Here is a 20,966-nt window from a genome sequence, read left to right as displayed (position 1 = left end):
TATTATTTTCTGAGATTGAAAGTTGTGCTTCTCTAACTTTTCCCATCACACCTATTTCGGGCCTAATGAAAATTTCAACTACTGTTTTGGGAGTTCCTCTATTATTGGAGAAGCTAATGGTGCAGCATTTCTATATTCTGATATCCTTCAGCCATTTTCTTACGAAGTACAGTACAGCCTCTTAAGTAAATATACCCTAAACCAGTAGCCCCCAACTTTTTGGGCACCAGGGACTGGTTCAATGGAGAGAGATTTTTCCATGAACCAGAGTGGGCATGGTTTCGTGTGCTGTCTGCCTCTCATGGATAGGGGTTTGCTTGTTTGTGTGGCCCAGTTTCTGGCATGTTGTGGCCCGGTACTGGTCCACAGACTGGAGGTTGGGGACCCCTGCCCTAAACCTAAGGGTTTCTTCATTTAAAACAGATGGGCGTTCAGGACAATATTGGGCTGATTCTTCCTTTCTTAAATTTTAGGATACTGGAGTTGGCAAATCAAGTATAGTTTGTCGATTTGTTCAGGATCATTTTGACCACAATATTAGCGTTACTATTGGGTAAGTACCGTGTACAGTTAAGTTAAATAAACACTGATGAATTCCTTCGTAATTTAAAATAGGGAAAGTTCATTATTCAAGATAGCTGTATTTGTATTACGGGTTCCATCCCTATTTTAACATGGAATATTGAGTGGACATGTTACCACCTTCTGCAATTAATGCCAACTGCAAACTACTTGATTTTTTCTGCAATTTTTTGTTGAGCTCCCACAACTTCCACAACTCCCACTACCCAAACCATTTAGGCCTATTTTGGGGTAGGAGATTATATATATTTTAAGGGTAGAGATGAGAGGAATATTCTATTCCCATTCCCAGTCTTAAAATTCTGAAAAGTGGGCAGAAGGGTTGATGTTGCCTATTACAATTACACTTATTTCTTAGATATTTTTATCCTGCCTTTATTTTTTATAAATACCTCAAAGTGGTGACTATACCTAATATTCCTTCCTTATCCTATTTCCTCCACAACAACAACCCTGTAATGTGAGTTGGGCTGAAAGTTACCCAGATGCCTTTCATGCCTAAAGCAGGATTAGAATTTATAGTTTCCTAGTTTCTAACCTGGTGTCTTAACCGCTACATCGAACTGGCTCTTTATGCCAGAAGCTGACTTCTTATGGCTGTCCAGAAGGTTTGGATGTATAGTAGATTTTTTTCTATAAATCATTGACTACTCTGATTTAAACCCATAGTTTTTGAAAAGTGCTTTTCATTTAAAATTTATTTATTTATACTTCACATTTCTAAGGCTGGCCGGCTCAACAGTGAATCTAGGCAACTGTCAAAAGCAACCACTGTCCCTGAAACAAATAATGGGAAAGGAACAAATATACACTACATCAAATGCATGTACCAGAGCTTAGAGTAAATGTTGAGTTCAAAGAACTTGTTTTTAGTATTGCAGGAGCAAAAACAATGAAAGAGAGGCCCTGTGCCATGAAGAACTGTACAGATAATCAGCACCTTGGATTGCATCCAGAAATTCATTGGTAATCAGTGCTGCTCACATAGCAGAGATGTTACATCAGTGTTTTGAGGCAGGGCTATGACGGTTTATGTCATTGAATTCTGGACCAACTGTAGCTTCTAAGTGGGCTTCAAGGGCACTCCCATACATGACATATTTTAATAGTCCATGCACAAGTGACTAAGGCATTAATGACTGTGATAAGAAATTACCAGCGAAAGGAAATGGGCACTCAGCTCATTAGGACAATATGTACAAACAACTACCTAGCCACAGGCACTATCTATTCTTTTGAGCAGGATATGTAAGTTCAGAAGGACTCCCAAATCACAAACCACTTTTGTAGGGAAAGTACAACTTTACTCAAAACTAAAGATAGAAATATCTGGTACTGGAAAAATCATGAAGCTATAGTTACTTGTATTTGTCAGGGTTGAGTTAAGCCAGTTCCTTCCCATCCAGACCTTAGCAGCCTCCAGATTTTGTGACAAGACTCAACAGCATCACCTGGTCAACCAGGAGTTGAAATATTAATTTGAGTATCATCAACCTACTAATGATGTCTGCCTAATGATGCTTTAGTTACCACTTCAATGTTTAACAGGAGTGATAAGAACATTGAATCTTAGGTATCCACAACTAGAAGCGTTGGGTTTGACCTCTGCCCCAATTACTGATTGGAAGCACCCAAGGGAAAGTAGCTGGTCCAGAAATATATCATGTTCAATGGTACTTGAAAATTAAAGAGAACTAGAATGGTCATTCACCCCCATCCTAGCTCTTATCATATCAATGATCATACTGCCTGTGCCCTGACTGAAATAGATAATCATTATTTAAAGCTTCAGCCGGACCACTTTCTCAGCAATTCCCCCCCCCCCCAAAAAGGGAGGTTGAATGAAAATTATCCAGAATTATAGGTTCAGCAATAGTTTCCTATGGTGAGGGCTATAGAAGAATTTAGCTCCAGCACTGAGAAGAAGGAATAAAAAAGAAACGGGTTGTTCAGCTCTGGAAAAGTAGAAAGCATGAGAAACAGATTCAGAACAGCCTCATCTTGACTTTATTGTTAAAAGGCACAGTGAAGGTTTTGGATATGCTTTCAGGATTCTGTTAATACACCCTACAACAAAATAGCATTCTTGGAATCTCTGCATGTCTATTCCTTGACCTTGCCTTTCCTGGTACATCACTTTTCTTTGTCATACCATACCAGATGGATATTAAGGTCTTGAAACTGATCCTTCTGAAAATCCCCAAGCTTCTTCTGAAATACCATTAGGGTCTCACATTCCAGTTATGTCTGGGGGAATGAAAGATGTTCAGGTTTCTTAGATAACATTTTTATTTTCTTTCAGCCATAAAACATTCATAAATTATTATATTTTTCTAATTCCTTCCAGTTTTAAAATCAACATTCAGCTACTGAATAGTAAATTGTTGATTTGGGCCTTAGTAACTCATTTATTATTTTGTATAATTAATTGAGAAAGCGGGAAATAATTATCCAGATGATGGTAATGATTTATGCAGGAAATATTAACAAACATTAGCATGCAGGAAAAAAACTATTTTCTTTTTTATTTAGAATTAAATATAGCTTAGAATAAAGATTCCTGTTTTACTTAATCTCTCATCTACCTGAATGTTCTTTAAAATCAAATTATAATATTTAGGACTGATCAGCTGAAATTTCATAGGTATGTATCTGCTTGTGGTCAAGGACCGCAAGAGCTGAGGTGGCGCAGTGGTTAGAGTGCAGCACTGCAGGCTACTTCAGCTGACTGCTAGCTGCTGTTCGGCAGTTCAAATATCACTGGCTCAAGCCATCCTTCTGAGGTCGGTAAAATGAGGACCCAGATTGTTGGGAGCAATATGCTGACTCTGTAAACTTCTTAGAGAGGGCTGTAAAAGCACTATGAAGTGGTATATAAGTTGAAGTGCTATCGCTATTGCCTTAAAAGAACAATTTCATTTTGCAACTCATCACATTTTAACAAGATAGGATAGTGTAGTTTAAGTGGCTACTATGTCATTCATCTTCGTTAATCCTTCTAGAATCTCAAATTTTACAAATGTGAATTCTTTCTAGAAAAAAGTAACTTATGCATCATTATGTTTAACTTTTAGATTGCCTGTAATATTTGTAAAATGTTTGCTATTTCTCAAACAGTAAGAAGAAATGATTTGTTTTCTCCCTTGTGAAGATTAGATTCCTGAAAATGTTGTTTTCTTAATTAGCAAATACATGCACAGTAATTTAATGTAAACTCTGCTTATGTGCAACTCTTCTTGCAAATTTTAGAGCTTCTTTTATGACTAAAACAGTCCCTTGTGGGAATGAGCTTCATAAATTTCTAATCTGGGACACAGCAGGTCAGGAGAGGGTGAGTATGAGTCTTTATCTAAAGAAAGTTGCATGCCATATTTTGTATTTGTTAATAAAGCAGAGAGAACCAGCATCTGTAACATAGATACTGAAGGTAAGAAGGCATGGTATGTTTATATTGTTTTAAATGTCACAGTAATCTAAATTCTGTTTCAACAGAAACAGTTGTATAGTAGAGATTAAACAAACAGAACACTAAATTATCAACAGATTGACACTTTCAGAATCACAATAATATGCAGCCAGGTTCTAGTTCCAGGCTTCTGGAAAGATAAAAATTTTATCACTAGAATCACTAGAACCACTAGAATCTTCTAATTTCTACTTTCTCAGGATCTTCTAGGCTTCATCTAATGGCCCAATCTGAGCTACTTGCCATGTCTTTCTCTCTCCCTATTACTGACATGATATTCTTATTTCCTACAATTGGCCTCAAGGGAAAGGAGGTGAAGTAGTTATACCTGCCATACAAACTTGAATTTCCTTCTACCGGTATCTTTAAAATCCAATGTACTTTCATCTATTTAAAAACTGGTTCAGACTCTTCTGCTGTCTGTTGGTGGGCTGAAGTAGGATCTAATGATTGGCCTCTTGCAATCAGCCAGCCATCTCATTATGGTGTGAAAGGGCAGCTTGCATTGTATCTCTTGCTACATAGAACAGAACAGAACAGAACAGAATAGAATTCTTTATTGGCCAAGTGTGATTGGACACACAAGGAATTTGTCTTGGTGCATACGCTCTCAGTGTACATAAAAGAAAAGATACATATGTCAAGAATCATAAGGTACAACACTTAATGGTATTTATAGGGAACAAATAAGCAATCAAATCATATTAGGAAACAGTCAATATAAATCTTAAGGATACCAGCAACAAGGTTACAGTCATACAGTCATAAGTGGGAGGAGATGGGTGATAGGAACGATGAGATTAATAGTAATTTTAGATTTAGTAAATAGTTTGACAGTGTTGAGGGAATTATTTGTTTAGCAGTGATGGCATTCGGGAAAAAACTGTTCTTGTGTCTAGTTGTTCTGGTGTGCAGTGCTCTATAGCATCGTTTTGAGACTAGGAGTTGAAACAGTTTATGTCCAGGATGCGAAGGGTCTGCAAATATTTTCACAGCCCTCTTTTTGACTCGTGCATTATACAGGTCCTCAGTGGAAGGCAGGTTGGTAGTAATTGTTTTTTCTGCAGTTCTAATTATCCTCTGAAGTCTGTGTCTGTCTTGTTGGGTTGCAGAACCAAACCAGACAGTTATAGAGGTGCAGATGACAAACTCAATAATTCCACTGTAGAACATCATGCTATTAATTCAAACCTTTAATTCCTTCCCATTTGCCCTGTGGACAAAACTGCTCAGCTTATTAGTTGGCTTGACCATGTTGTCTGAAAGTTTTGAAAGTTAGTTTAAGAGAGGGATTATGTAACTAATTTAACAATGCTAATTTGTTTATATGTGTGTGTATAAATTGTTATGGTATGATCAAGTTGGTACATTGCTCTGTACATAATTAGTATCATGGTTGAGATACGTTTTTCCCTTGCTAATATAATTTTATTTGACAATGGCAAGTAAAGTTCTTAGTTAACTTAATGACATCCTGTTTGCTAAGCCTTCCATTACAGTTTCTTGAGCACAATATGTTATTACTGATTTCTACCAGTAGCTTATTGTTGCTCCATCTAATTATCATATTTTGCTGAAAATATGCGATTTCCTGATCTTGGGGGAAAAAGGAAATATTTTATTTCTTCTTCCACATAGCATACTATGCCAAGAAAGCAAAAAAAATATTTTTATAGAGGTCTTAGATTTTTTTTTAAGTTGTATTAAAGAATGTCAGAACTTAGTAGAATAATCATTGTGAAGAAGTATACTATTTTCTGAAAGTCAAACAAAGATTGTTTTTAATGAGTTCTCACATTTTTTTTTGTTTCAATTGATTAAATCCCAAATGCTTTCCTTGCATTGCAGAAAATTAACTCTCTTCTTTTATAAGCTGAAAAGTCTGCTCTCCCTCTCTCTCTCGCTTTCTCTCTCTCTCTCTCTCTCGCTTGCTCTGTGTGTGTGCGTGTGTGTGTGTGTGTGTGTGTGTGTGTAGGAATGGCAGAACCTGAAGGTGGTATTAAAAGAGGGATCAGCCTAGAATTTTTACATAGACACAGCCGAACTAAATCAAACCTCCCTTGAATTCCATTGACCCTTATCTAATTCCAAGCAGGTGCTAACTATTAGTTGAGAAGATTTCTGTGCACAGTCATGAGTAGCAATAAATCAATTTAATTGGACCTCCACATGTAGACCTGATCTTCCATGCCTGACAGAGTATGTATCTCTGTGTGTTGTGAGTGTGTGTGTGAGAGAGAAAGAGAGAATGAGAATATGAATGGCCAGGTGTTTTTTTCTGATGTTTTCTTGGATCCTTGATTATTTAGCAAGCTCTATGGCAGTGATGGCTAACATTTTTGCCATTGTGTGCCAGGAGAGGGGGGGTGGGGGAGGGTGCCCACACCGATAATTCTATGTGCCCTGCCCTGCGCATGCACGCGTAAACACCCCACCCCCCTGCTCCTGGCACGCGATGGCCTGGTAGGCCCGTTTTTCTTTCCTGGCTCCAGATCCTCTCTATTTATCCGGGAAGGGTGAAAACAGCCTTTCTCACTCCCTCGGAGGCTCTCCAAAGGCCTGAAATGGCCCATTTCCGAACTCCCGGTGGGACAGGAAGTGACGTTTTTGCTGTCCCCAGCCTCCAGAGCCTCTTTAGGAGTCTCTAGGAGCCCCTTAGGGGTCTCTAGGAGCCTCTCTAGGAATCTCTGGAGGCTGGGGACAGCAAAAAAACATCACTTCCAGTCCCACCGGGAGTTGGGAAATGGGCCATTTCAGGCCTTTGGAGGGCCTCCGAGGGAGTGGGAAAGGCTGTTTTCACCCTTCCCAGATAAATAGAGAGGATCTGGAGTCAGGTAAGAAAGAAAAACGGGCCTTCCCCCCTCCCTCCGGCCCTCTGGAGGCAGAAAACAGCCTGTTTCCCTACTTCTGGTGGGCCCAGAAGGCCCGGAAATCAGCTGGCCGGTGCACGCATGCACACCAGAGCTGAGCTGGCGTGCCCACTGATATGGCTACGCATGCCACCTGTTGCACGCGTGCCATAGGTTCGCCATCACGGCTCTATGGCTTGAAAAATAAGCTGTGCTTCCTTGAGTTAAGAAAATTAGAAGTTCTACTAAGTCTAGTAAGTCTAGCAAGAATTGCACTCTCCCTAAAAATGATGATGGGTCTCAAATTAGGGCTAGGAGATATTGGTTGTAATCCATTGGATGTGGCTGGAACAGGTAACTTTAAAAGTACTGGTTTGAGAGATGCACATTCAGGTGCAGCTCTTTATCTCTTTCACTCCTTTTCTGTCTTTTTGTTTGAATACACATCCTCTCTTCAGCTTGAAAATATTTGTTTGAAGGAAGGGAAAGTAAGAAGAGTTCTCTCTTTTTCCTAGGGTAGATCACAGGCCAAATAGCTGTGGGCATATCTAGATCAACAAATGTGATTCTACTTCAGGAATTGACTACCAGTGTTATCATCTTTAAAGAGCTGAATGGGCTGAGTTCAAATACTTTCAGGACTTTCTGCTGTGGGCTGGATCTGCCTATGCTGCAAAAGCTGGAAGAGAAACTTGTTAAGATCTCATCACTTGAGTGCCACCTATAGGAATCAACATGTTGCGTTTTCTCTGTGGTAGACCCCTTCTGTGGAACTCTTTGTCCCTGATGTTCTGTTAACCTCCTTATGGAGCTTCAGAAGAGTCTTGAAAATCAGAGTTTAGGAAAGCATTTGGGATTAATGAGGATGACCTACCCCATTGCATAGGAGAAAATATTCTGGGGTGCTATGATTTTATTTTAATCCATTTTGTTACTTGATGTAAATCATTTACAGCTGTTAGATGAGTAAATTTGGGAGGGAAGATAGAGAAGAGATATTAATTTAAACTACCGTACCTTTTTGATTTACATAAATGCAAGATATAACTCTTTGCTCTATGTTTCATAGTTTCATTCACTGGCACCTATGTACTACCGTGGATCAGCAGCAGTTGTTATAGTTTATGACATAACTAAGCAGGTGAGCTTACTATTATCCCATTATTGACATTTATTCAAAAATCCAACTTAATAATTGGTCATTGTGTTTTTCTCTCAGCATCCTACTGTGCAGGCTTAGTGAGCAATCCAGCGTAAAAGTTAGTAAATCATATTTTCATAAGATTTTTAGACATTGTTAAATCAAGATAATTAAAATATAACATTATTTTCTTTTAATCTTTTAAACAGGGGTAGGCAATCTTTTGAGATTCAGGGGTTTTAAAGATGACACTAAGTATACTTTGGGACACTATTTTTTACATTTGTGCTGAATTTTAGCTGACATATTATGAAATGCTTCAAGGACTGTAAACAGATGTTTTTTTCCCATCTGTCAAATAAATACAGTGTGAACTTTGCTGTGTCACGTCATAAAATAGTCAAATTCATTTCAGGCAGGTTTAGAAGCCTGCTTCTCAATTTGGAATTTCACTTTGCGAACTTTGATCTTTGTGAGTTTCTCTATTACTGAAAATCAACAAATGCCCGTAACTACCAAAAAAATTGCTTGGCAGAATTGTATGAAATCTGCGACATAGCTGACTCCTGGCCTGCTTCATTCACTGTCCAAAGAACACATACCAAACACACAACATGGCCATGTTGAGGTAGCATAGCATAATTGCAGTACACACATTTTGCACTGGGTGAATGTAGAAATGAGAAAATAGTTCCAACGATTAATTTTCTTATAAAACTTCTACATCTCTCTCAAGGCACTTTTGCTATTCATTTAAGAATAGACAAGGAGAAGGGTTTAGCTAGAACAAATTAACAAAATCTTATCCTTCATATTACTGGAAAAGAAACAAATTTAAAAAATATACTGAAACATATATTTCTTCTCTTGCTAGGCACAGGAAAAAAAAACCTCCATGACTTTTCCTTGAGTGGTATGATAACTGACATAGCTACTTTGGTGCAATATATGAAATGCTTAAATGGTATTATCATTTTAGGAAAAACAGATTAATTTTACAGTACTTATCTACTCTCCTCTGTGCTCTATTAAAGCATGACATCTATTAACATATTTAACTTCATTGAGGTCATTAATCAGCACAGTAATTTAACTGTATAAGCCATGCTTTTTGTCTATTTCAATGGTAAGTTTCATAGAAGAGTTGCTGTCTTCCTGCAGTTAAAGATAGCAAATATTACAATCCACATTGTCAGTTTTATGACACAATAAATGCTGGGTTTGGATATTGATGCATTTGCAGGTTCTGAAACTGAATGTATTAAAGATTTGCTAATGGATGTGATTGGTTATATTGGTTACCATGGCCATTTTGCTTTATTGTATTGCAAACTTAAGAGGACCAGACAATCCACATTTTTGAATGTATACTGTTAGAAAAAGTCTTACTGGAGTTATGTCACAATGTAATGTCATAACGTTTATTATAAATACTTAACTGTATTTGTAATCATAAATTTTTGTATTTTTCTGTTATTTATTCATTCTGCACTGTATTTGAAACTTTATTATTATTCTTTGATAAAGTCTGTTATAATCTAGTATTGCAACTAAAATCAACTCTGATTTTGATAGACAGCAATACAAATTGAACTGCCTACTTTAAAATACGATAAGTTAGCCTTATTGTATTTGAGGTCTATTTTTCTCATTCTGCTGAGTAGACTAAGAATGTGTGTGTGTGTGTGTTCCTATTTATCACTAGCATTGCTTTTTATTTATATCCCATAATTTGCTACCTTTTGCAAAATACTGAAAAATTGAATATGTATTTTTGATTCCTAGAATATTTTTGTGAAAGTTTTGTCTAATTAAAAACTGGATTATATAGCTATAGTATATTGCTCCAGGTGTTCCTTTTGCAGATGTTAATTATTACTTACGATGAACAAGTCTTTCATTAATAAGCATGTATTGAAAACACAAGCGCTTTCTTTATTTGTTTCTCACATACTTGTATGTGTTTTCTGAATATATAGAGAGAGGAAGCATGTGATTTAGAGATTTTTCTATGAACATATATTGTTATGAGTCATGGAGTATCTCTATACAACTTTTATTGGCTGGCTGTGGCATTATAGCACTTAGACATATACTGCTTCATAGTGCTTTTACAACCCCCTCTAAGCGGTTTACAGAGTCAGCATATTGCCCCCAACAATCTGGGTCCTCATTTTACCAACCTCGGAAGGATGGAAGGCTGAGTCAACCTTGAGCCAGTAGAAACATATCTCATTTTGCTTGGTATTCTAGATTGTTTGTACCTTTATGGATTTTATACATTATACATTGTCTTCAAATATTATGCCTCAATTTAGTAATGTATTTGACTTATGTATTTAATTTAGGATTCATTTCATACACTGAAGAAATGGGTAAAAGAATTAAAAGAACATGTTCCTGGAAACATTGTAATGGCTATTGCTGGAAACAAGTGTGACCTTTCTGATATTAGGTATATATTCTGATATATTTACTTTTTTCAGTTTTCCATTGCTTTTTCTACAATATGACAAATACAGAAATACATTTTATATGGTTTTTTAAATTAAAAAAATTAAACCAATGCAAATAATAACAAATATGTTATTTATTGAAATTTATTTAATCTAAGAAATAAGCATGTCTGCAGTTTCAAAATAACAGTACCCTGTTTCTCTGAAAATAAGCCCTCCCCGAATAATAAGGCCAATTGGGCTTTTGAACACATGCGCTAAAATACCGCCCCCCCGGAAAATAAGCCCTCCCCAAAAATATTTAACCGCCTGAGCAGCCGGTCCCCGCCATTTCCTCTGATTAGGGTTAGGGAGACAGAGCTGGAAATCAGGTAAGATGCTCCGCATGTCCCAAAATAATAAGACCTCCTCGAAAATAAGGCCAAGCGCTTATTTCGGGGTTCAAAAAAATATAAGACGATCTTATTTTTGGTGAAACACAGTAGTAGTATACTATTCCATCTTAAACATGTTTAAACATGTTCTAGCCTTGTCTACTTTTTTGTCCAAATTGTTTTATTTATTCACAATTCAATCCTCAAAACTGGGATGCCTTTAGTAAAACATTTGGGGATGACCTTACTATGGTGCCCTGCCTTCCTTTATACCAATGTTTTTCAAACTTGGTAGCTTTAAGACATGTGGAGTTTTAACTGCTAGAATTCCCTAGCCAGCATGCTGGCTTGGAAATACTGAAGAGTTGAAGTCCATTCATCTTAACACTGTCAAACTTGAAAAACACACCTCTATATTATTAGAATTTTGTCTTGCTGTATATTGTCACTTAGTCCTGTAACAATGGCTTTATGTTGCCCATGTACTGCATCCTTTCACACTGCTAGAAAGGGCAACAGTTAAGTTTCTGTTATTTGTCTCCAATCCATGTTCATGGCCTTCATAGTTTTCTTCGGCATTGCTGAGAAGAAACAAACCTGAGCTTTTCTTCAAGCTCTTTCAACTACTCCTCCAATAAAAACACAGATTTGCACCTCCATTACATATAGCTTGAGTTTTCTCCTGGCAGGGAAACCAACATTGCACATACCTTCAGTATTACTTGCAGAGTGTCCAATTTTGTCCATGGTACTTGGAGGTGTCTTGCATATTCTGTCTGTCAGACTCCCATGCAAAATTGTATATGTGCCTGTTTGTTTGCCTTGGTCACAATACACAAAAACTCTAGCCTGGATGTGGTCTCTATTCTTAATTATATAAATGACTACAAATGTTTTTTTTTCTTTTTTGTATTTGTTAACTTTCTTCTGGGGGAACAACTTAATGTAAGTATGTAATCATTGAGACAGATTTGTTGTTATTGTGTATAAACTTTCTATTGGAACAAACTTCTATTTTTGTTTTTAATAACAAATCATCTCTTTCACTGGAACATTTTAAATCTCTGGCTGATGATAGATTATACAAAAAACAGTGAAATCAACTTTTTAAAAATGAATTATTTTCTGCAAAAGACAACATTTTAGTAGTTGATTAACATATATACTGTAAAACAACCAGTCCTGTAACGGTATTTATTAATTATTTAATTCATTCACATATGGGACTCAGGGTGGTCACAACAATTAGAAAACATATATATACTGTATAAATAAAACAGTCAAATACTCGTGCTAAAACCACTATTAAAAATTCAAATGCAAAACACAGTAAGAAGGTAAATATAATCAATAATCCAATTCATTATAACCACTAGAAAGGGTTCCCACCTTTCAATCAGTTACATCTAGCTTTCCATACATTTTGAAAAGCAAGAGTAAATTTTAGGATAATTGGTGGACAATCTCTTAAGTAAACCCAACAAAAAATTAAAGCAGAAAATATTTTGTGTTAAAACGTACCAGTAAATTACAGTATATTATCAGGATTTATTGTGTAGATCTAGGTTTTAGGAATAAACATTTCCATATTTGGTAATACATTTTATTTCATTTATGAATTATTGCTCAAAATGGCAAAATGAATTTCCCCTAATTTTATACTCATACCAACAAACCTCTGTTGGACTAAGAGCAAGGAGCAGTGTTACTAGTTGAGCTGTGTAGTAGAATGAGGGCTAAACATTTTTTTAAAAAATTTGATTTATATGCTGCCCTTCTCTGGAGACTCAGGGCGGTTTACAGTGCATTAAGCAATAGCCTTCATACTTTTGTATATTTTATACAAAGTCAGCTTATTGCCCCCACAAACTGGGTCCTCAATTTACCTACCTTAGAAAGGATGGAAGGCTGAGTCAACCTTGAGCCTGGCAAGATTCAAACTTACTTTAATTGCAGACAGCTGGTGTTAAATTACAGTGCCTTGTCTGCAGAGCTATCCAGGCTCTGGTCCCACACTTTAACCACAATAACTATTATTATTAACCTTAATCACAATAACTATATGAAGTCCTTTACTTCATAGTTGATCAGGATTTGACTTAAATTTTACCTTAGTCAATATATTTAGAGAAACATTTAGAAATAATAATGAAAAGGAATAAAAAACGTTATAGCATGTTCTCATACATTTGCTTTATGAAATTGAAGAGTTGCAGGCCATGCTATTTGGTTACAAACTCTAATCAAATGGTGGGAACAAATCACATAGTTACAATTCTGGGTTGTTTTTTTTTCTTTGATGGAACCACATGATTTCCTGCCGTTAGATGTTCAGGCACAGTGAAGCCCTTTGTGTATTCATTAGTCATTAACATTTTTTATTGCTTTAAGTTCTTTAAAATTATGTCTGTTAATTTAAGCCCAAAACAATAATACTGAATTCTAAGACTTTAAATAATCTTATTTTTGATGTTTGGGCAAAGGTTCCATTTCTCAAGTTTTGATTAGCTTGACTATATTTAGACCTGTTGTAAAAAGAAGAGGAAGAGTAGGAAAGACTTCTAACCAAAAGTGAGAATGCAAAACCAGAAGCAGCCTTCTGCAACTCATGAAACTACACACAATAAGTTACACAATACTTCAATAAAATAAACATTAACCTAGATCAATTTCGATTTAGTGTTAGGTCCATGTAGGGTAGATAGTTTCTTTCGTTATCCTGGTTCTCATAATAATGGAAGAAGTTAAAGCATTTAAAAGATAAAAGTTCAGAAAATAATTTAAGTGGGAGAGTACAAAAGGGAAAGATTACTGTAGTTTATTTTGATAAAGGAGATGTTTAAAGTAGTATCAAAATGAGTGTATGAAGCTAAAACTTTAAAAAAATTATAATTATGCATCCGGAAATATAATGGAATGATATTAGATGGAATGATATTAGACTTGAGACATCAGTAGTATGGCAAATAATGTTTTGCTTCAGATTCAAATAAAATGAGTTATTATTTTTATTAAGGTAGCTATTAATTTTAAATTTATAAAAATCCAAACATTTTTTAAAAAAATTATATACAGGACTTTTTCACTAGTTTGTTTACTGAACCAAGTACCAGTTGTATTCTTGTAGAAAATACAAAGGAATTTGAAAAAATGTGATCTATAGTTTATCTACGTGGTAGGTTGAACTTAAAAGAGCTCAATAAAAAGAAAAAGGAAAGTGTGAAACATAATCAAATATTAAAATTTTCCAATTTTATGATTTATGTGAAACATGGGGAATTCTTAATCTCTCAAAATGAAATATTAAATTTTATTTAAGGGGATATCAAGATAGATTTTATATATGGATCATTCTAGAACAGCATTTGCAGGCTTTGAAAAGTTCCTGTAAGGAATGTTTTACATATTCCTGTTTTGCAAAAATGCATTAGCATATCTGATTTCTTTAACACGAAGATCTATAAAACACTGCATATGGAAAATATTTATAAAAAGTTAAAACCTGAATTGAGTTATTTCAAAACTGAGCAAAGAAAAATAATTGAAAATAAAAGCCTTTTTATTCAGTGATCCATTAATTGTATCTGCCACAAAGGGGCTGCCACAAAAAAGAGTGAGTCAAGCTATTCTCCAAAGCATCTGAGGGCAGGACAAGAAGCAATGGGTGGAAACTAATCAAGGTTAGAAGCAACCTAGAACTAAGGAGAAATTTCCTGACAGTTAGAACAATTAATCAGTGGAACAATTTACCTCCAGAAGTTGTGAATGCTCCAACACTGGAAGTTTTTAAGAAGATGTTGGATAACCATTTGTCTGAAGTGGTGTAGGGTTTCCTGCCTAGGCACTGGGTTGGACTAGAAGACCTCCAAGGTCCCTTCCAACTCTGTTATTCTGTATTCTGTATAAATAGGTTTGAATTTTTCTTTAAAATGTTCATTAAATTATTAACTGAACTCTCATTGAATTTTTTAAATACATCTTAAAGAATATTATTGTTATTCGGATATGAGCCACTTATGGAACAAATGCATAATAAATAAATAAATAAGCCAGCCAGTCAGCCCAATAGCTGGAATGTCTGGGAGTTACAGTCACAATTTTCTTTAGAAAGAAAAGTAGACAGATCCTAATGCTGTCAGAAAACACTCACAGATTTTGTGTTGTATTGCAATGTACAACAAAAGAATTTTGTTCATTCAGCCTCTTTCCATTATTTAGATTTGGGGAGAACAAGAAGTAATTATATTTCTCATATGAGAAACAAGAAATGAATATTTACTGTGCTCAAATTATGAAGAATATTATAGTTGAACCAAACATTCTGTTGCACAACTACTTAATTTAAACTTCTAAAATTTTATTTTAGGGAGGTACCTATGAAAGATGCCAAAGAATATGCAGAATCTATAGGTGCAATTGTTGTTGAGACTAGTGCCAAAAGTGCAATTAACATTGAAGAACTCTTTCAAGCAATCAGTAAGTAAACTTAGAATTTGTTTTTGCATATTTAAGCTTGTACAACTTAAAAAGTTTTCTTATTTAGGTCACAGCTTTGCTAAAGCCCTAGTTTATTTCTCATGAAAGGACAACAATGAAAGAGATAATTGTTTCACAGAGAATCATATAAATATACTTCTAGAGAGGTATTATTCAAAATATTTCACCTTATACTAATTCAGAATGAATTATTTTTCTTATGTTATAAATTCAGGAATTAATATTTTAAAGAATATTATAGCATATATCCTTAATTCCTGAAACTTTGGAGATTGGATGGGTATCCTATCGATCTCTTATTTATTTACCACTGAAGAGCAATCATTTTAAACAATGAAGCTGGATTTAAAAATAATAAAGACAAAAGAAATTTTCTGCTGACCAGTTAGCAGAAAAACAAGCAATAGAGTAATCAAAAGATGAGGGAATAGGTCCCCAAACAAGCAAAGTACCTGAGCACAAATTCAATCTACTACCAGCTGGAAGTTTATTTTTTAGTTTAAAGATTTAAAAGGAAACAACCCTATTTTTAAGCATTTAGATAAGGTGTAAGGTTTTAACAATTGTATGTATTTTATTTTGTTTTTTTGCTTTTAAAGGCCGGCAGATTACACCTTTAGAAACTCATGAAAATGGCAACAGTGGAACAATCAAACTCAGGAAGCAGACTGCTCAGACAACACGAAGATGCTGTTAAACAAACCAGAACTGGTTTAATGCACTTGAAAATAAAACAAGATCATTTATTTATTGAACCACGGACTTCAGAAAGCCAACAACATGGTACACTCTCTAAAAACAGTAGTATCAGTATTCTTTATTGATGGGATTAGTAGGAGAAAAATGTCCTTCCAATGAGTTCTGCAGAATTATGTAGACAATTCGTTTAAGCAGTAAACTGAGTGAAACAATGACTCAGATTATTTGGAATAATCTGTTTAAACCGTTGACTATTCTAAAGAAGCAATAAGTACATTTTTTTAACAATATTTTTTTTTTGTATTTTCAATATGTTTCTCGTTATTTATAATTTTACAGAATTATAATACACAGTATTTTAATCAAACAAAGAACATTTTATTTTACTGGATTTGGCTTCTATGATTTTTTAGAATTATTTTTAAAGGTATAAATGAGGTACTTACACTTCTGCATCCAGTGCAGATAAAATCTAGTGACAACAATTCAGGTAAATGTTAAACTGTTACTTCTGCATTGGAAAAGCAAAATCATTGAAATGCAAACACTTTTAAGTTAGAAGCAGAGGTTTTGGATATACTAAATACTGCATGTTAAATGAAAACAGATATTTCATAAAAGGCCAAAAAAAGACCAGGATACACTTTCTATTGAATTCATTCAAATTTGAAATAACTTAACACCAACCTGGCAGTCTGAATACATCAGTTCTATACTTGTATTTTTTCTTGTTCTTTACCTTTAGTGCAGTTATCTGCATCTATATCGTTGATCTGGCTGTTTCTTACTTAGTAACAATACAGATGCAAGGAAGTTGAAAACAATACAGACAGCCTTTTTTTAATCTGAGTCCTTTTTGTAATAGATTGAGTAAAGCTGATACCATACCAAGCTAATGCAAACAACAATAACCATCACTCATTGAAAGACCTCAGTACTGTCAGCCCTCCCAGATACACCAGATAAGAAACACTAGATGCCATGACTCAGTTTCCAGACTGAGAAACTTCATCAACATATCACCACACAATTTGGGGAGGACACCCTGAGGTTGGTGTGAGAGGAATCAGTACATTCCAGTGACTTGTTCAGACTGAGAAAGCTGCTTGGATGAGCAGCAAAACATCTCAAACCAACAAGGAAATAAATCCAGTTGCCATGACTCAATTTCCAGATGACAAGATGAACTAATTCTACTTTATTGTAAGACTACAATAAGAAAATCTTGTAAGTCTAAAAGTACAGTGGTATATTGATACTCATTATTAAATGGTTTGGAGAGGCATGACAAGTACTAAAAATGATGAGTGCCAAACAAACCACATGACTTATCATGCAACTCTTTGTTTTGGCCAGGAAGGACTTCCTGTTTGTCCCTTTTCCTATGTCAGTGACCTTCTCAGTTTGGCTGACTTCCTGTCCGCTCTCCACAGCTACCCCCCTTTTCACAATCGCAGTTCATCAAGTACCAGACAAAGAATGAATATTGGGACAACATTTTTTTGTCAAAATGTGTTGCATAGCAAATTTAACGAGTTTTGAAGCTGTTGAGCACCGAGGTATCATTGTACAAACTTCTCGCCACCATTGTTTATTCCTTGAGCCTTTAAAGCCGGGTTTTCCTAAGTTTCTTTGACTGTTAAGCACTGGGGGCTCCTGACTTTCTTGTTGGATTGTTTCCTAAATAGCATATCTTCCCCAAGATTATTACACATTCCATTACAGTACTGATATATTTTATTTCATGCTTCCTTTATTGTAAATTGTATATATGTTGAAGTTGCTACATGTGCAGTAAACTAATAAAGATGCCATCATAAAATTTATAATAGTAAAAAGTGACAAATATAGAATTTGGAAATTCTATAGGTGCATTTTTTCATGTTCATAAGTTCAAACTTATGCAATGAAACACAATCTTGTCTATCTGTATGGTCTTTTAAGAGTCAATCCTGACTTGATAGTACATAATTAGTTCTGCATATGATACTGATCTACAGGGTAGAATCATAGAAGGAATATCAACTACTATTTAGTCTGACTACCTGCTTGAAATAGCATATTTATATTTCTTGTTATTACAGAATTGCATGTTTAGATGTTATTTTGTAGAAGTTGTGAAGCCACAAAGTATTTCTATGTAGAAATGAAAGGCGACACTAATTTTTTTACCATCTGCAGGATGCTCATGTTGAATCATAATTTTCAACATAAATGTTTCAGGGCGGCTACAGAAAAAAAGTCCTTGAAAACTCTTTTTGAACGAATAGAATAGATTTTCTGTGAAGAAGTTTAGATGCTCATTCTTCTATTATACAATACAGACCTTTAGCTAAACCTCTGTTCTTGTGACAGTGAAAACAGTCAAATTAGAATAACTGCGTAATATAGCTTAAAAGAAAGTTGTGATTATCTTTTTTTGACAATAATTAGTGAATAATGTTTTTGGGGTTGAAATTTTCTGCCAAAATTCATATCCAATTTTGCTAAGAAGATTGACATAAGAATAAATAGTATAATTTTTAGTGGAAGAGAATTAGAAAAAATAGTATATTAAATCATTTAGGGCTCATTCTTTGCAAAGTTTCAGCCAAATATTTACTTCTATACACAGTGCGGTGGCATATAAGAAAAGAAAATAAATATTTGAGAATCAAGTTCATACATAAAAGTTAAAATGGAAAGAAAAAGCTTAGTATCGATATTTTACAGTGACAACTTCAGAAGCAGTGCAATTCAATGAATAGATAAAAAAAATAAGGCAATATTACATCTATTTATGTAGTAGTATGCCCAATCAATGCCATGTGATATTTTCCGGAGTATATATTCATTCAACTGCAGAGCTTCTGAAATTGCCATTGTAAAATATTGATAGGAAGCTTTGTTTTCTTTCCATTTTAAATTTTATGTATGAAGTTGGCAGGTTATATTAATTTGATTTCTAGTTTCGTATTTAGTATTGTAGTTAAGGTGAAGCAAAACAAATCCTGCTATAAAAATAAATCCAAATCTTCTTAGTTGAGTGGGAAATGAACATTTTTCATATCCCTCTTAACTGGGAGAAAAATTCTCATCACAAAACAATCCTTACCTTCAGATTACACCTGGCTTTGCATAACATGGTAGGCCAAAATATGTTGTGGGAATGTGGTTTATTTATAATTGAAAATATGAACTAAGAAAATGGGTTAATTTAGCAAATTATGTTTCAGCTGATCACGAGTGTTGTGTGAGCAAAGCAAAATGCTATTGCTTAATGCATTGTAAACCGCCCTGAGCCTCCGGAGAAGGGCAGCATATAAATTAAATTTAAAAAAATAAAAAAATAAAGAGACATGGGGCCACAAACAAACATTTTTCTATCTACAATTTCTGAGGGCCACCCATTAGATTCAGAAGAAAATTCTTGAAAATGACCCACTGCACATACCAGAATTGGAATAATGTGTGTAAGGTAAATCCCTACTATTAGGGTCAATGCTTGGGATTGGCTTTACGGTGTTCCACTGAAATGTTTTCTGTAAAAGAATTCTATAGAATCAATTCTTGCCTCCAAAACAATAATGAAGATAGAGAAAATAAGATCCTTATGTGTGTATCCTGTAACCTACCTCTTCAGATTCCAAAAGGGCTCATAAACGGTCTTTTTGGAGTCAGAAGAATTGGTAAAATGAAATAAAGTTGCACTTCCAGTAGGTTTGATTCCTACTTTCCCATAAATAAAGTCGCATACCTGTGTGCTAGATGGTATAAGATGGTATGAAAATTTATCTTTCTAGAAATGGCAGAATTATGTTACTCAAGCAAGACAATTCAGTTATTTTTTCTGTTAAGTATTCAGAGATTATTTTTATTCATATTCAGGTCAACACTATTTAATTATAGTCTTTCATTATATAGTATAATTGATAATGTTTCAGTGCACGGGGCACTTTGCTTCTTATGTAGCTATATACTCTATCCAGTACATATTTTTCTTTTAAAAAATCAGATTTGTTTAAACCTAAACAAATATAATGCATTGTACTCTTTGAATTGTTTATATCAAATGTTGAATGGGCTGGACCCATTAATGTATGGAATGTTATAATCTATTAATATTGTTTGCTCTATTAATATTGTTTGCTCCATATAATAATTGTACAATTGCCAACAAGATTTGAGCCTATAACAATGTTTTAATTTAACCTCTAGTAAACAATACTAATAAATGTTTGTAATTTCTGTGACATGGTCTTTCATAGATAACAAAAATTAAGTGTTAACTGAAGAACAGTTCTTGCAAGATTCTTCATGGATAACATAACCTATTCATTATAATATGTTAGACATCACTTGGATAATCTTAAAATAATTGAGATAACCGACTGTGAAGTCATCTTAGATGATCTCAAAAAAATCTGAAAATGTAGATAGGGTTCTAGATGATATGGGCTCTGCTACTTATGGCTCAACTCATTCCTGCCTGGCTACTTAAAACATCTACAGAGGCAGGCATATATGGAAATGGAAAGTAATTAATATTCTTTATGAGAGAGGATTGTGCTGTCAGCTTTGAAATAATTTACCCCCTCCCCTAAGAGATCATCTCTAAATATGGCTGCGTTAGACAACATTTTTTCAACTTTCCTTATTTTGGTGAAGATTCTGGAGAAGATAGTGAGATTTCAATTAGGAAGTCATAATGAAACAGATAACCTGGATCTCTTTCAATCAAACCCAAGCTTGGTTGTTATTATCAAATGTCATTGGTTACTCTCAGATTGATTATTTTTGTTAGGGTTGAATGATGCAGGCAGAGCAGGATATCCCTCTTAATCCTGTTAGACATCTTTGATGCTATCAAGTGCAGAATCTTTGTAGACTGCCTGCAGAATTTGGGAGTGGGAGGCAGTGGGT

General features: G+C 34.8%; 1 protein-coding gene across 1 annotated transcript in view; it reads left to right on the top strand.

Moving 5' to 3' along the window:
* Positions 1-20,296, top strand: part of RAB31 (RAB31, member RAS oncogene family) — a 28,154-nt gene extending 7,858 nt beyond the window's left edge. Inside the window, exons 2-7 of the mRNA XM_034429458.3 lie at positions 474-553; positions 3,832-3,913; positions 7,967-8,038; positions 10,387-10,493; positions 15,235-15,344; positions 15,965-20,296. Of these exons, the coding sequence (XP_034285349.1) occupies positions 474-553; positions 3,832-3,913; positions 7,967-8,038; positions 10,387-10,493; positions 15,235-15,344; positions 15,965-16,062 (549 nt within the window). The 3' untranslated portion in view covers positions 16,063-20,296. The remainder of the gene's footprint in view (positions 1-473; positions 554-3,831; positions 3,914-7,966; positions 8,039-10,386; positions 10,494-15,234; positions 15,345-15,964) is intronic.
* Positions 20,297-20,966: the final 670 nt, after the last annotated feature.

This window comes from Pantherophis guttatus, chromosome 3, assembly GCF_059756535.1.
Source record: "Pantherophis guttatus breed Tessera chromosome 3, ASM5975653v1, whole genome shotgun sequence".
NCBI lineage: Eukaryota > Metazoa > Chordata > Lepidosauria > Squamata > Colubridae > Pantherophis > Pantherophis guttatus.
Note: the sequence above shows the minus strand (reverse complement) of the source record. Positions and strands in the feature narration are given on the sequence as shown.